Source organism: Poeciliopsis prolifica, unplaced genomic scaffold (genome assembly GCF_027474105.1).
Source record: "Poeciliopsis prolifica strain line A6 unplaced genomic scaffold, Auburn_PproV2 SCAFFOLD057, whole genome shotgun sequence".
NCBI lineage: Eukaryota > Metazoa > Chordata > Actinopteri > Cyprinodontiformes > Poeciliidae > Poeciliopsis > Poeciliopsis prolifica.
The window spans coordinates 53,785-67,858 of record NW_026562432.1 but is presented as its reverse complement, the minus strand read 5'-3'; the positions used below and the strand labels follow the sequence as shown (position 1 = coordinate 67,858).

General features: G+C 36.5%; 1 protein-coding gene across 4 annotated transcripts in view; it reads left to right on the top strand.

Annotated features, from left to right (window-relative positions):
- mctp2b (multiple C2 domains, transmembrane 2b) overlaps nucleotides 1–14,074 on the top strand; it is a 46,093-nt gene that overhangs the window by 5,154 nt on the left and 26,865 nt on the right. For 2 of the 4 annotated variants that reach the window (XM_055060055.1, XM_055060052.1), the window contains exons 2-3: nucleotides 7,066–7,613; nucleotides 13,310–13,427. In XM_055060055.1, coding sequence (XP_054916030.1) covers nucleotides 7,083–7,613; nucleotides 13,310–13,427 — 649 coding nt within the window. In that variant the 5' untranslated portion in view covers nucleotides 7,066–7,082. Of the gene's footprint in view, nucleotides 1–2,232; nucleotides 2,340–7,065; nucleotides 7,614–11,442; nucleotides 11,588–13,309; nucleotides 13,428–14,074 lie in introns of those variants that run through there. The other 2 variants (XM_055060054.1, XM_055060056.1) reach the window with 2 other exon arrangements.

Below are 14,074 nucleotides of genomic sequence, written 5' to 3'. Positions count from 1 at the left end.
AAGGTTTATCTACAGAAGGTGGTGCAAGATGACTTTATTCACTTATATGGCTCAAATTGATGTTGAATGTTTTTGCTTTGAACCTGGAAGGTTTAGTTAGTAGGTCATAACTGGATACATTAGTGCTGCAAATGTAGTTTTAAATCAGTTTTACATATGTACCAACCAAACTGCAAAACCTACCCTACCTTTCAGGTATTTTGTAGATACCAGAAGGTTACAGCCTGAAAGATGTTTGTTTCTGTAAATTCCACACTATCATCTTTCCAGCAATGTTGCGCTTTCGAAATCAAAGTGTTTGAAGCACCTACTGTTGTTTAGTAAGCAGGATGTACTAGTTTATTTTAGAGAATGAGGAAACTGATAACTTAACTATGTCTGGCAGAAAGATATTTCCTTAATTGTCTTTCTCTATCTCAGGCCTTGTTTTTTTTATCTTTTACTACTCTACGATTGTACTTAGCTAGAGATGCAACTAATGATTATCTTATCAATTAATCCGTTGATTTATTTTGATGATTAATCAAACAAAAAGATTAGCACATTTTGCAGATTTTTTATTTAAGCCTTTTTATACAATATTAGAAATATTGTACATTGAGATAAACGAATGGCAATTCTTTCAGTGCACACATGACTAATTATAGCATAAGAAGCATCTGCAGCTAAAATAGCAACTTCTAACAGCATCATGTAAAAAGCTCAGCCCTTTCTGCTCCACTTAGCATCAATACAGTGGAGGACTGATGTTTTGATTATTCTTATATTTATCTGATTTAGCAGATTTTTTCCTATTTTACATAATTTGAACCAAGTGAAGCTAAAATTACACCACTTGTGGCGCTTTGGGTCATATAAATTTTACATGTATTTTTTTTAGTTATCTTTAATGCAAAGTGTATATATTTATTGTACAATTTTGGCTAAATTACTTCTGTACAAAATTAGTTGATGATTATTTGACTTATCAATTGAAGTGACAGGACAGCAATTAACTCAATTAAACTCAATTAAACGTTTCAGTCCTGCTCTCTACCCTGTAATGGAAGACCAGTTCATGTTTCTGAGCTTTGCGTGAGTCTGACCTCCAGAAGCTGCTTTGGATGTAAATGAGCTATTTATGGACTAAATTGTTCTTTAACAGTGACCCCACATTCAGTCTTTGTTGGGATATCATCGCCTATTTTCCTGCGATTTGTTTTGTCTTTCTTTTATTGTCTTTTTTCGACGTGAGCGTCAAATAACCTACAAGTGAATAACCTGAGAAAGTGTCTGCATAGTGCCACGCCAATTCATTATCGGTTGAATTTCTAAAGAAAGAGACAGCGAGTCACTGTGACGTTACGATGCAGATGGTAGACTGTTGCAACATAGAATCAGCCAGCGTTAATTTGTACAGGATTTTGAAAGGAAGCTGCTGAAAACCACTTCCCCGATTTTCTGAAAGATTGAAGAAGAATTGTTAAAACTCTCCTTTTGAAATCCCTGAAAGCGATGGAAGAAATAGGAATAGTTTGGGTTGTTATGTGCTAAAATTTGATTTAGTGGAAATTTTTATTTGCCATGCCAAGCAAAAAATATGCCTCTTTATTTGGAGCAGTTGTTGGACTCATGTTCCAACAAACTTGAGTAAAAATAATCATTAAATCCTACTGCATCTATAAGTCTCCTTCTGTCAGACTTGTCGTGTTTTATGAGTTTTCTATAGAGATTAGGGGCCACACTTTTCCAGACAATGGTCTCAACAGAAGATGCTGCTGTGTGAGCCATCAGGAGTCATGCTTGTTGGGTTCCTTTAGCCACCTGAGCTGCAGACAGATGACTTTTCAGTTCATTGGCTGCCTTAGGAGATAATACTCCAAACGTCACAGCTTGCGCTCTGTGATGTTTGGCCACACCAAGCAGACAAACACAGAGATCTCAGCTCTTAAAGCTGAATCCTCTAAGCATCACCTGTTTTGGTGTGTTTGATTTACTTTTGAAAAGCAAGGAAGTTTGTTGTGTGTAGCCTTTGAATTGCACAAACTGGATCTGTGACTGACATGGAAGAATGAAGTTGAACATAAGCACCACTGTTTACTATGAGCCACTGAGACATTCACAAGCCAGGGGAAAGAATGCAAAGCACTTTATCAAATGTTTCCTTTTAATTTCTTTTACTTTCACTTTTCAATGTCTAGAATTCAGTTCCTTAAGGCTTTTAGTCTGCGAGCAGCGACATACACGACTCAGTGTATGGCCAATACGAAGACTCTCAGCCACAGAGGAATATAATAACAAACATCTGTACATCTTCACATCGGTTTGAGAAAACATCGGAGATCAGAATTACAGGAAAGGTAGAAACATATGTTTACTCTTATTATCTAATGCCAACTTTTAGTATATGTCTGAGTCGTGCAAAAACATGTAGAAATGAAACTGTTGCAACATGTAATTGTGTATTGTAGGACAAATTAATGTAAAGCAGGGCTGAAGCGATTAATTCTGACCAATTGATTATTGAAATAATCATCAATTAATTTAGTAATCGATCGTTAGCTGGAGTGTACAGACTCAAAAAAGGCCTTTTGCTGAAAAACCCCCAACATATCCAGAGCAGTAGCTGAGCAAAAACTGTACCAAGTGTGTGTACAATTTGCATTTAAGATAAAAACATCTGTGTCAGTAAATATGTTCTATCCAGAAGTGGCTTTGTTTTAGTTTGACCCACTTCTAATTCTCCAAAAGGATTCCAGACAATAAAACGCTAAATTTCTTTTTTAAAATAGGAATTTAGAATTTTGATTACTTGTTTATTTGCATTTGTTAATGTATTTCCAACAGTGTATAAAAAAAAAGCTGACTAGGTAAAGTGAAAAATGTGTAGTGTGCCAATTTTTCATCCGATTAATTGTCAGAATAATCAATTTACTTTTAACCATCTGGAGCCAAAGGAGATTATCTTGAGAGGCCTGATAGCCACCAGACCTCAGCTGGTTTGTCCTCAACATTTAGCTCATGATTTTGAGGCTCTCTTGCCACTTTGACCTCATCTGTGACTCGCTGCTGCTGTAACCTCTGCCATGTCGCTGATCTCCTTAGGCTGCTGCCGTTTTTCTGTCATGTTGCGCATTTTATTCCAGAGCTTTTCATCTTCTGGTTGCTATCTCATACTTCACTTTAATACATGTTTTAAGCCAATTGATGTGGCTTTTTTTAGAAGCCGCATTGCTTCCTGAGGAATGACGTCATTTTGTCATGTTAAGCATGACTCTTGTATGCTTTATTTTAAACATAAATATAAGAAAACAATCCACAAATATAGGAGAAAACAAGACCACAACTATACTGACCTATTTGTTTTGTGGAATTGCTTCTGCTTGAAATATAAGCAATTAGATCATCGATTATAATTTTTCTCTTTTCACTCTGATGAAACACCCATTCTTACTGAAGGTTACCATACTGTGGGAATCTCACAGCCCAGCTGACAGAAGATACTGGAGTCAGGAGCAGAGAAGTAGAAACCTCTCCTGCGCCGACACCGGGTTGTTGCTCTGCAGCCTCAGGACAGTTTTTATTTTCCCAACTGAGGCCGACTCAACCTTTGAGGTCATCTTTAAACATTATTTTTGCATTTCTCCTCATGCTTTTTTCAACATCCCGGCCGAACTGACTAATGTAATCAATTGTGATTAATTGGTTATTTCCATAATAATTAACACCATTTTTAATAACGATTTATTGGATTAGTCGTGATGAATTGATTATTGAAATGATTGTCAGGTAATTTAGTCATAGATTAGTCTTCATACAGCTGCACCTCATTTCAGCTGCACCTGGTTAAATTTTTGATTTATCCTTTCCTACAAATGATCAAGCGTACACTAAAGAAATGCTTTTATTGTCTTATTTAATACAATTATTTGAATTATTTTCTCCTTTGCATCTTTAATACATTTCTAATTTTGTGTTAATCAAAAACCTGCAGAATGTGCCATTTTAAAAAAAATCTGATTAAGCGTCAGGATAATCAATAACTAAAATAGTGCAGCTCTGCTTGACATGGTTGCTGTTTTGTTGAAGTATGAATGGCATTTTTGGTAATATTTGGTATTCTTCAAGCTGTTTACAGCTAATATGTATAAAAAGTGGCAATTTCTTATACGTTTTAGAGTTTGCCTGTTAACTTTTGGGTAAGTGATCTCATAGAGGAGAACTGTATGGATTTAATCCGCCTTCATGCCAGACCTTAATTGATGCTGAAGATCTTCTGGTAGATTGCAGAGGTTTTCCTTTCCTTCCTCCCTCTCGGCTTCTTACCCTCTGCATCACATTACACTGACTAACGTAATGCAGTTCATGAATGTTTATGGAGTTGGAAAAGTATTTATTGGATTTCTAAATACACTTATTAAATGCATAAACACTGCTGTGTGTTTTATGAGACGAAGGGAGTCAATTCTGGGTAATATTCACAAATCCATGAATCGGTCGCTGCGTTTTGAGATGAACTGAGTCAGAGGAAGGCGTCGCATTGTTTAGCTTTCAACGTTTTTTCTTGTAAATAAACAGATTTTGCAGATCATAATCGCACTTCATGCCTGCTTCCTGCTGCTTTCCTTACATCCTCACTCAGGAAACAGCAACTCTGACATACAGTCTAATGATTGTGCTAAATATTAGCCTGTTTTTCTTTCTTTTTTTTTTTTTTTGACTCTAGCATGCTTTATGTGATGTGTTGATGGGCCGCAGTGTAAACCAAAAAGACCCCTGAAAAACAAGAGACATGCCAACGTCTCTTATTTGAAAAAGTATTAAATTCCTCTTTCAGCAAATTACACAAACAATTGTTTATAAATGAATAAGAAAATGTGTTTGTGCAGACGTCTGCTGTGGAATGAGGAATATTTGCTCTAGATAACTAAACGTTTTTTGAATCTTTTTCTTTCATCCCTTCTTCCTGCTTTTCCATGCCTCTGTTCTTATTTCCTGCCAGTCAACATTCTGAAAGTTGATGCAGAATGAAAACTGTCAGTGCAACAATCTTATCAGACTCCTGAACAATATCTTGTACTTTCTGCAAAATCTTGTTATTGTCTGAAGTAAGAGTTGATCTTCTGGTTTAGTTAGATGTCTGTCACTAACGTCTTAATTGAAAGAAAACAATTTAAAACACTAGCAGTAGAAGGTTTGATGGGAGCATACATTAGTAAAGATTTATTGATCTGAAAGGCAAATTAAAGAGATTCATGTTCTTCGTAAACTAAATGCTTTATGAGAAAATAATCTGTGGTGGGTTCAATTCAAAGGGTTTTGTCTTAAAGAGGCAAAGTTCAGAAAGAACACTGTTGATTTATGTGTTAACATAGATCATGTTGCACATTTACTCGGATCAGACGTTTGGGAAAGGCTTTCTCTGTGAAATGGCCGTTTATCTTGTCAGTATAATGCTGCTTGAAGGGAAGGACTACGAAGCTGATTGCGAACTCACAAGCAAGGGATGCATTCTTAGAGTATTCTCAGTACTATAGTTGATTATTTCAGAGCTTAGGTAAGTTGTACTTCTGCTTTTAGCTAGAAAGGTGCTAGCTAGTGTTTTGGAGCCATGCAAAACTTAAACAATAGAGGTTTATAAAAATAAAAAAAACATCAGTTCCTATTTTGGTCTTGATGTTGTGATGGCTCATGGAAACACAGAGTGGTTAAAATGCCAGAATTGTGATTGTTAAATGTATCTGTCATATTTATTTCCTCTGATTTCTGAAAAAAATAGTTAACATTCTTTTGAATATAATAAACTGATTGGTTTTATTTCCTGAGACTGATAAGGATACATTAATGAATAATTTGATGAATAAATTAAATTAAATATTTTTATTAACTGCTTATAACATAAACTCTCCATCATGTCAAACAGGTGCATATCCCATATTTATGGGTTAGCAAGTATTTTAATGCTCCTTTGAATCGTGTTATTCTGAAAATGTGTCTTTGTTGGGTTTTGAATATTTTTATTTAAATGGGGATACTTTTTCAATGATTTATTTTTATTTTTACAAAATTAACAAATTTAATAAAGACGTCCATCCAAAGCGTCTTCCGCTTCGCTGCGCTCAACCCACCTCCACCTCTTCTCCACCTACACTCTCCTGGCTCTCCAGGCATACTTCATTCACCGACCTCCACCACCAGTGTCGGGTCCCGGGAGATGGCATTCCTATCAGCATCTGGAATGCTCATCCGAGCTTATCGGAATCACAGCTTGATGTCCTTAGCTGGGGCCCGAGCGCCAAAGACTTAATTTATGCATGTCAATAAACTTTTCTAATCGCTTTCTTTCTCTGTCTGAGTCTCTCCAGATTGAAAATACAAATACAAAAAAGTACAAGATTAGGTTGATTCAAGAAGTCCCACCTCACAAGCAGAGACGTTTTCAGGCAGATAAATTCCTTTTTTGTTAGAGATGTGAAAATTTCAGTGTCTTTTTAGGGGCTCAATTCAGTTCAAAGGCGATTTGTGATTCAGAAACCAATTTTTTTCTATTCAAACGATCCAGCGATTCTGTGTAATTTATGTGATTGATAGAAGCTGGGGGGAAATAGATTTGTGCATACAGTTCTATAACTTAGGTTACAAGCTCCTATGAGGCATCTGGATTTGGTTGGCCAGATGCCTGGCTTTTTCTTCATTAAAAAATACCAAAAGATTATTCCAAATACACACAGCGAGAGACGGCAGAAGAATCATAATGTGAGATGAAGCATGCTCGCAAATATTATCATAGAAAACAAACATTAACGCATCTTAAAAAAGATTTTTGAGAATTTCAGAAGTCTTAAGACTTGGATCTGTGCTTTTCTACACAATCTATTTTCTATCTTCCATATGGTTTTGTTTCCTTAAATGGAATGACAAAAATCACCCAAGTTCCTGTAGTGGAAACCTAGCTTCTGTTGTCTGTTTATGTGGCAGCTGTGTTTCTTGCAGCTCCCATCTCTGAATTGAGGATCACATTGAAACTTAAGTTTTGGCTGTTAGCTTAAACCTAATGCTCCTCCGTCTTTCTGTTTCTCATTCCAGCTGTTATTGATACCCAGATGCTAGCCGCACCTCTCCCCACGATGGAATCCAAGAAGCGGGGCAAGCTTCCAGACTTTTTCCGGAAGAAAGTCCTGCCTCATCTGCACAAGAGCAAGAAGAGTTCCACCAAGCATGTTCTCCAACCCAACAACATCATGGACAACCGGATGAGCACGTCCGTCCCGGACGTTAGGGACATGAGGCAGGAGTACGAGCGGGTCGCCTCCAGCATGCAGCCCCACCTCTACAACTCTCAGAACTACAACAGCGTCTCGTCACTGCTGGACAGGGAGGCGGGTGGGAGTGGCCTGCAGGTGCCCAGCATTGCTAACAAGAGCATACACAGGCGGAGCATGCCTGCAGACTGCACAGACTGGGACTTCTCCCAGGAGGCAGTGAATGGTTTCTGTGGAGAAAAGACGAACTCGATGGAGACACAGCAGAGAGCCGTTTCAGGCATGGAGCCCGAGGAGCTGGCGCTGCCAGAGATAATGACCGTATACACACCAGACGGGCCAGCAGAGGATGCTTCACCGGACAGTACACAGGTATCCTGACTGCTTTTTAATTAAAACACACTGATATGAATCGGTTCTTCAGAGATAAGTGAGAGTCTGTACTGAATGATAGTGGTTTGAACTTCATTGTTTTCAGAAAGCAGCAAATTAAAAACTGCTAGCTTGTTCGTTTAAAAGTAAACTAATAATAAATATATAAAAAGACTAAACTTTAAATATTCCATATAACAGGCCTGTCAAATGCAATAATATTTTTGTTTTGAGACCATTTTCTAGCAACATAACGGTATAATAATTCAACAACACATTCTCAATAAATGTGTTGTTGAATCATTCTAAGGAACATTTAAAATATCCAAAATAAATAAACAAAACTGCAAAAACAACAAAGTGAATGATGAAGTTTCAGTTTTTTTAGAAACAGAAAAAACATAAATCATGCAAACAAAAATTATTGAACTTGTTTTAATTCATTACACAATTAGTTGATGCATTACGTACTGCGACAAAATAAACTGCATTTAAATTACAAACAACAATGAATTAAATATAAAACATATTTAAAGACCAGCTTTAAAAACCAAAAGGTAAATATAAGTGAAGAACTTTACAGCTAGACGTTCAGGATGAAGGTAATAAGATACTTTAATGAAATAAGACTTTGTTGTGTACATTGGTGTGGGGGAAGGTATCAGGTGTATTTGCATAAAAATGAGAAAGTTTAACTTGGAGGCGCTGAACAAGCTACTGGCGGTGCAGGATCTCCACCCAAAACCAACAGTCCACAGCAGCTCTCTGCAAACTGTGGCTGTGTGACTGATGGCATCGTCAAAAAATGTTGTGCAAGCTTTCTCTTCACAAGAACAGGCTTCAAGTTTTCGCTAAAAAAGATTAAAGCTGAGGTATTTTACGTTCATGGTCCCCTTTTTATGAAAAGAGGGGGACTTTCTAGGGAGCTCAACTGTAAATCCACCCTCTCAAAATGAAGTAGTTCACTTTTATTTATTCGTTTTCCAAAAAACAGGCCCTCGCTTGCTCCAGACCAGCTTTCCCTGAACGATGTTTGTCATTTTTTAAATAATGAATCATGAATGCTGAATTATTTCTAGATCTACACACATTGAGCAGATGTGCTGATATATTGTGAGCTGAGGGTTTGATTTAAGTGGTGCTCTACAACAGAACAAGGATAGCAACCAGGGATATATATCTTTTTGTGTGTGTTTTTGATGTGCAGCTTTAAAAGCCAATACAATGAAATATATTTGAGTTTACAGTTATTGACTCACTTCCAAATGTAGTCTTTGAATCTTTGTGGTAAGAAAGTTCATATTTGACTCCTCAAATCGTCTTTATGTTATGCTTCACGTTTTATCAGGCCACCTCTTGGAGAGTGTGTAAACGGTGGGCGTGGATGACTTGGGTAGTTTTTTTGTTGCAGGGAGGGATGGTAAGTCTATTTCTCAATTACACGGAGATGCAGGTATTTAAAGAAAATGAACATCTCAGTTGTTAATTACTTAATTTTGATGAGTGGCAGAAGTGGAAGTGCTTTGGTCACCTGACTTGGTTGTTGCTGATTATGATATAAGTCAATAAATCAACCAATCAAAGAGTAGATAGGAATTAGAAATAGTTCAGAGAAAGCCAAAAGCCATGTACTGCAGGAATGCAGCAAATATTGGGAGGAAAACTGATGCTGCCTGTCATCATCCCTGTAGTACAACATGGTAGTAGCACCATCATTCTGTGGGAATGCTTTTCTTCATCTAGTAGAGTTGATGGAATTATGGATGGAGCTGAAAATAGGACAAAGCTTCCTGTCTTCAGCTGTCACTGGGCAGAAGGCATGCAGAAAGATGCCTGTCCTGTTACTTCATGACAGCAGTGTTACCAACAACTCCAATGTGCATCCACTTCAAAAATATAAAACATTATTGAGTATTGCTTGTCTTGTTGGTAGTGCAAATATTTTAGTTATCTTAAAATAAGACAAAAGTAACTTTTTCCTTTAAACAGGGATTTTCAGAAGAATTTAAGAGCTTCTTTTAAGTCAATAATACCTTACTATTGATTTACTTGTTGCACTGGTAGATTGTTTCAGGTATAACTAGGACATTTTTCCCATGTTGTAAAGTAAATAATCTGCCAATGGAACCAGAACTTTGTCATGAATATTAGGAAATTATTGACAAGCTCCTATATCTTGTACCTGTAAGTTAGTCTTATTTCACTTTTACTAATATACTGATGATGGCATAATAATGCAAGTACATCCTCTCAAATGCCAGTAAACTTTAACTTTGTAAAGAACACTTAACACTGGAGCTGGAAAATGTAAATATCCAGAATAAAAAAACTACAACCAAAAACAACAACAAAAATAGGAAATAAAATGCACACATGACTGAAACCATAAATAAAATGCATCATCCAGTCTCTGCAAACAAAATTGCCTTTCAAAAACAATTAATCATCAGAATGGAAATAATTGATCTCATTCTAATTCATCCTGTGATTAGCTGGTTGGCATCACACAATGTGAATGACTGAGTGCCTTGTTAGGGCGCTGTACGCTACACGGATGTGTGTTTAACAACACGACCATGTGGTGTGCACACAGCAGGTAACTAGATCCTGTCCTAATTATCAGAGACTCCTTTCTGCAGGAAGCAGCCAACATGGGTCCTGAACTTCTCTTCCAGTTTACAGCAGCCATTTTACGCCTGAATATACATTGCCTAAATGTTTAGTGCAAAGTTCACAGGAAATACACTCGAGGATTGACACAACAGTAGTGAAAAAAATGATCTCAAGGATCCTCTCTTTTCCATGATTTCTCTGTTTTCGTTCTGTTTTTGGGGTTCAGTCTATTTGTTCCCCGGGACTCAGGAATTTTTAATAACTTGCTCAAAGGATTTGTGTCCATGGCAGAAATGCCAAACAGGAATCGATCCCTGACCCCGTAGTTGTTAAACTACCTCAGTCCTTTATTACCTGTAGTCACATTCCTTTTAAAAAACACTTTCCTTTAGTATCATATAACTTTTCAAGGATGCCTCATCTTTATCTGTACAACATAAAACTCCTGATTTCTGCAGTCTCTTACCAAAGGACAAGGCCACGTTGAATGTAAGTGCAACTATGCTGTTGAGCAACTTAAGCTTTTGATGTTTGGATGCAATACGTATTGTGAAATGTTTTTCTTTGAAAGATTGTGGAAAAAGTACAATTCCTTTTCCTTTTTAAATGGTTTCATTTTTGGTGTTGATACAAAGTATGGAGGTCTTTGCACAAATAGCAGATGATGGTTTTAAGTTTGATGGTTGTAGTCAGAGGATCTTAGTTGACTTAGACATTATTTAGAAAGTGATATTTTGTTTCTATTTTGGCTGTTGTAGTTTTAGATTAAAGATCGTATTTCAGGTTTTGACTCGTTGAAGTCGTGTGTTCATCATTATGTTTATTGAAGACAACTGAATTCTTGGTGACGACGCAGAAATTAGTTTTTTGTTTCATAGAGAAAAGTTATGGAAAACGGCTTAAAGCAAAGATTGGAGTGCGTTAAAGGAACATCAAATAACCATAAAAGTGCAAAAACAAAGCAAGTGGTGAGAATCCTGACTAGCAGGTTCTGTTTTGTGGCACAAATATGTGTAAAATACAAAGCCACAAGGCCAGTGCAATTCTGTAGAATAGTTACATTTATTATATTTTTTTAACTAAGTCAGTTAAAAAAGACTAAAATGCAAAACTAATTGGACAGAGCGTTAAGAAGACTGAAAGTATTGCTGGGTTACATAACTGCAAACAAAGGTAATAAAGAAATCAAGAGCATAGTGCAGAATGGCACAAACTGTGACTGAGAGTAAAAGGACAAGCAGAAACCACGACTAACTGGAACCAGCAAAGGAGACGAGTTTACAGAGTCTGACAGGAAGCAAAGATGAGGACGGGGTCATTTCACAAGAACCAGAGGGGATTTTTAGGTCATGACCATTGATGTAAGTTTCACAAAAAAAAGAACAAAAAAATCCTGAGTAATTTTTTAAAATTCATAGTCAGAAATCATTCTAAAAATGTGTTATTGTTTCCAATACCTGAAACCTATTGTCTCTTTAACTACTTACTAGCTAAATTATTAGCTACCTTTGAGTTTGGAGATCAAGCTTGTGCTTACATTATTTTTAAGATTTAAGTCATTGACTTGGTAAATAAGTAAAAAAAAAAGTTTTTTTACTTAGATGAGATGAGAAAAAAAATGCATAGATTGGAAATTTTAACACAATATGCCACAATGATGCACTACACACAGTAAAGTACACTGGATTTGGAGTTTGGTCCTCAAAAAACAAACAAAGATAGACTTCAGTTTAGGTTTGAGAACAAACCTAAACTGATCGATTCAACGCATAGAAGACAAATCAGGTCTTTTATTTTATGGTTGATGTTAATGACAGGCCATAACTCTTTTTATTTTAAAAGTAGATCATTACTTGTAAATCTGTCTGATGCATTCTGCAGAGTGTAAATACAAATCATGTTGATTTGTTCTTCAGATTTGAGAACCAACCTAAAGACAAATGAACTGCTTAAAGCTCATTTGAAAAGATTCAAGTATTGATTAGATCAAAGGCCAGTTTTCCCTGCAGTGGGTCACCACTGATTATTAAACCTATCAGCAGTTCAAGCTCTTTCTCTCCTTTATGTTTCACTTCTAAACTCATTCTGTTTTTTTATTTTTTAATTGACTTTCTCAGTCTGACTTAGCATGGCTTGGCATACCTTGGTCTCTGTGACCTTTGTTGCCTTTCCTGATTAATGATTGTTAATTTATTAGTGTATTGATAAGCTAACTCAGACAAATATTGCTATTCCATTCACATTTCAGTGGTTTAATGTTGCAGTTTTCCAGTGACTGTGCAACATTTTATCTGTTCACATCTGTAAAATATTAACCTAAACTTCATCAAAACCGAAAGCTAAAAGGCTTTAGATGACTTACTAGGCCAAGTTTTGTCACTGGTTTTATTAAGGACTGCTATTTTTATTTTTCAACTTTAGAATCTTATTTAAACGTGTATTTTATTCACGCAGCTGTTCACTTTGAGATGTGGTTATGGGCCTGCTCCTGATTGAAATCAACATTTCAAAATTCTCAAATCCAAACTCATATCTGAAACATAATTTTTCAGGAGCTGAAAGTCTTCCAGCAATTTCAAGTTCTTTGCATGCTTGTTCAGTAACTTTCCTTTCATTTCTGTTAAAGAAAAAACAATCCTAAACTCCTGGAGTTGACCTGCATACCAACAATTCTGGCCTCTTGGATAATTACTTAAATTATCTCTGAAGGGACTTTACTTGTCACAAAGACTCAGTGAGTCCTAATTTCTTTTACCTTAATTCTAAAAGAATTAAAGTAAAGAAAATATACCGCACACACAGTATTTTAGAGAAGCAACAAAATGAATCCCAGAAAGCTTTTCTTTGAAAATTTGGCATATTTTGTCCTGTTTGCTAAAAGCTAAAAGAATTTAAATTACTTTAAGTGCTGTCAAAACTGGGTTTTTTTTAAACACTGATGTCTTTTTTATTTTTCAATTTTAGAATCTTCTTTAAATAACATTTCAGTATTTTATTCATGCAGCTGTTCACTTTAAGATGCTGTCTTCATAGCTAAAGCTACCTTTCTGTCTTTTAAGTAATGCTTTGCTTTCTCTGTCCAGGCCGAGATGGTGATCGAGCCCGAAACTTTGTCAGACAACGTCCAAGATTTCCCTCGCTCCTATCTGCTCTCCATCAATCTGAAGGAAGGACGGAACCTGGTTATCAGAGACCGCTGTGGTAATGACCTCGTCCTGGCTCTGCTGCTAATAAACAAACTGAAACGGACGGTGCCGTGACCCGCTCAACTGTTCCCCGTTTTAAAATTTGTCCATCTGCAGAATAATGACATGCATTTCACAAGACATTAGGAAGAAGGATTTAGTGCTTGGTTTGGTATTTGCAGACATTTTGGAGGTGAAAAGATTTAGAAAAATCAGAAAATAAGCCCTCTTGTAAACAGCCGTGTGAGCCAGAATGTGACACCTTTATCTTTTCAACAAGGTAACTGGGTTAAAAAGGAAGCAAATGAAGGTAAATGGAGAAGTTTAATGATGGAAATATGAAGTGTTTAGTTCCTCACGAGGGTACATAGAATGGGATCTACTCATTCTCATAAATGCTTAAATGGCATGTGCGTCCCATCTATCAGTGATTTCCAGTTGTGTTTTTGATAACCGTCTGTTTTCAAGCTGCATTGACAATTGCATGTCTGGACTGGTGAGTAAGAGCAAATATTGATTATTTATTCTTGCAGCCTGTTTGCTTTTCGCGAGCTGATTGTCTGAATCCACTGTATGGGACATTTGAACCTCTCCGAAAATACTGGGCTCCTCGTGGTTTGTGCTCTTTTTTGTTTCCATCACCCCCGTATAGTTTGCTCAGCC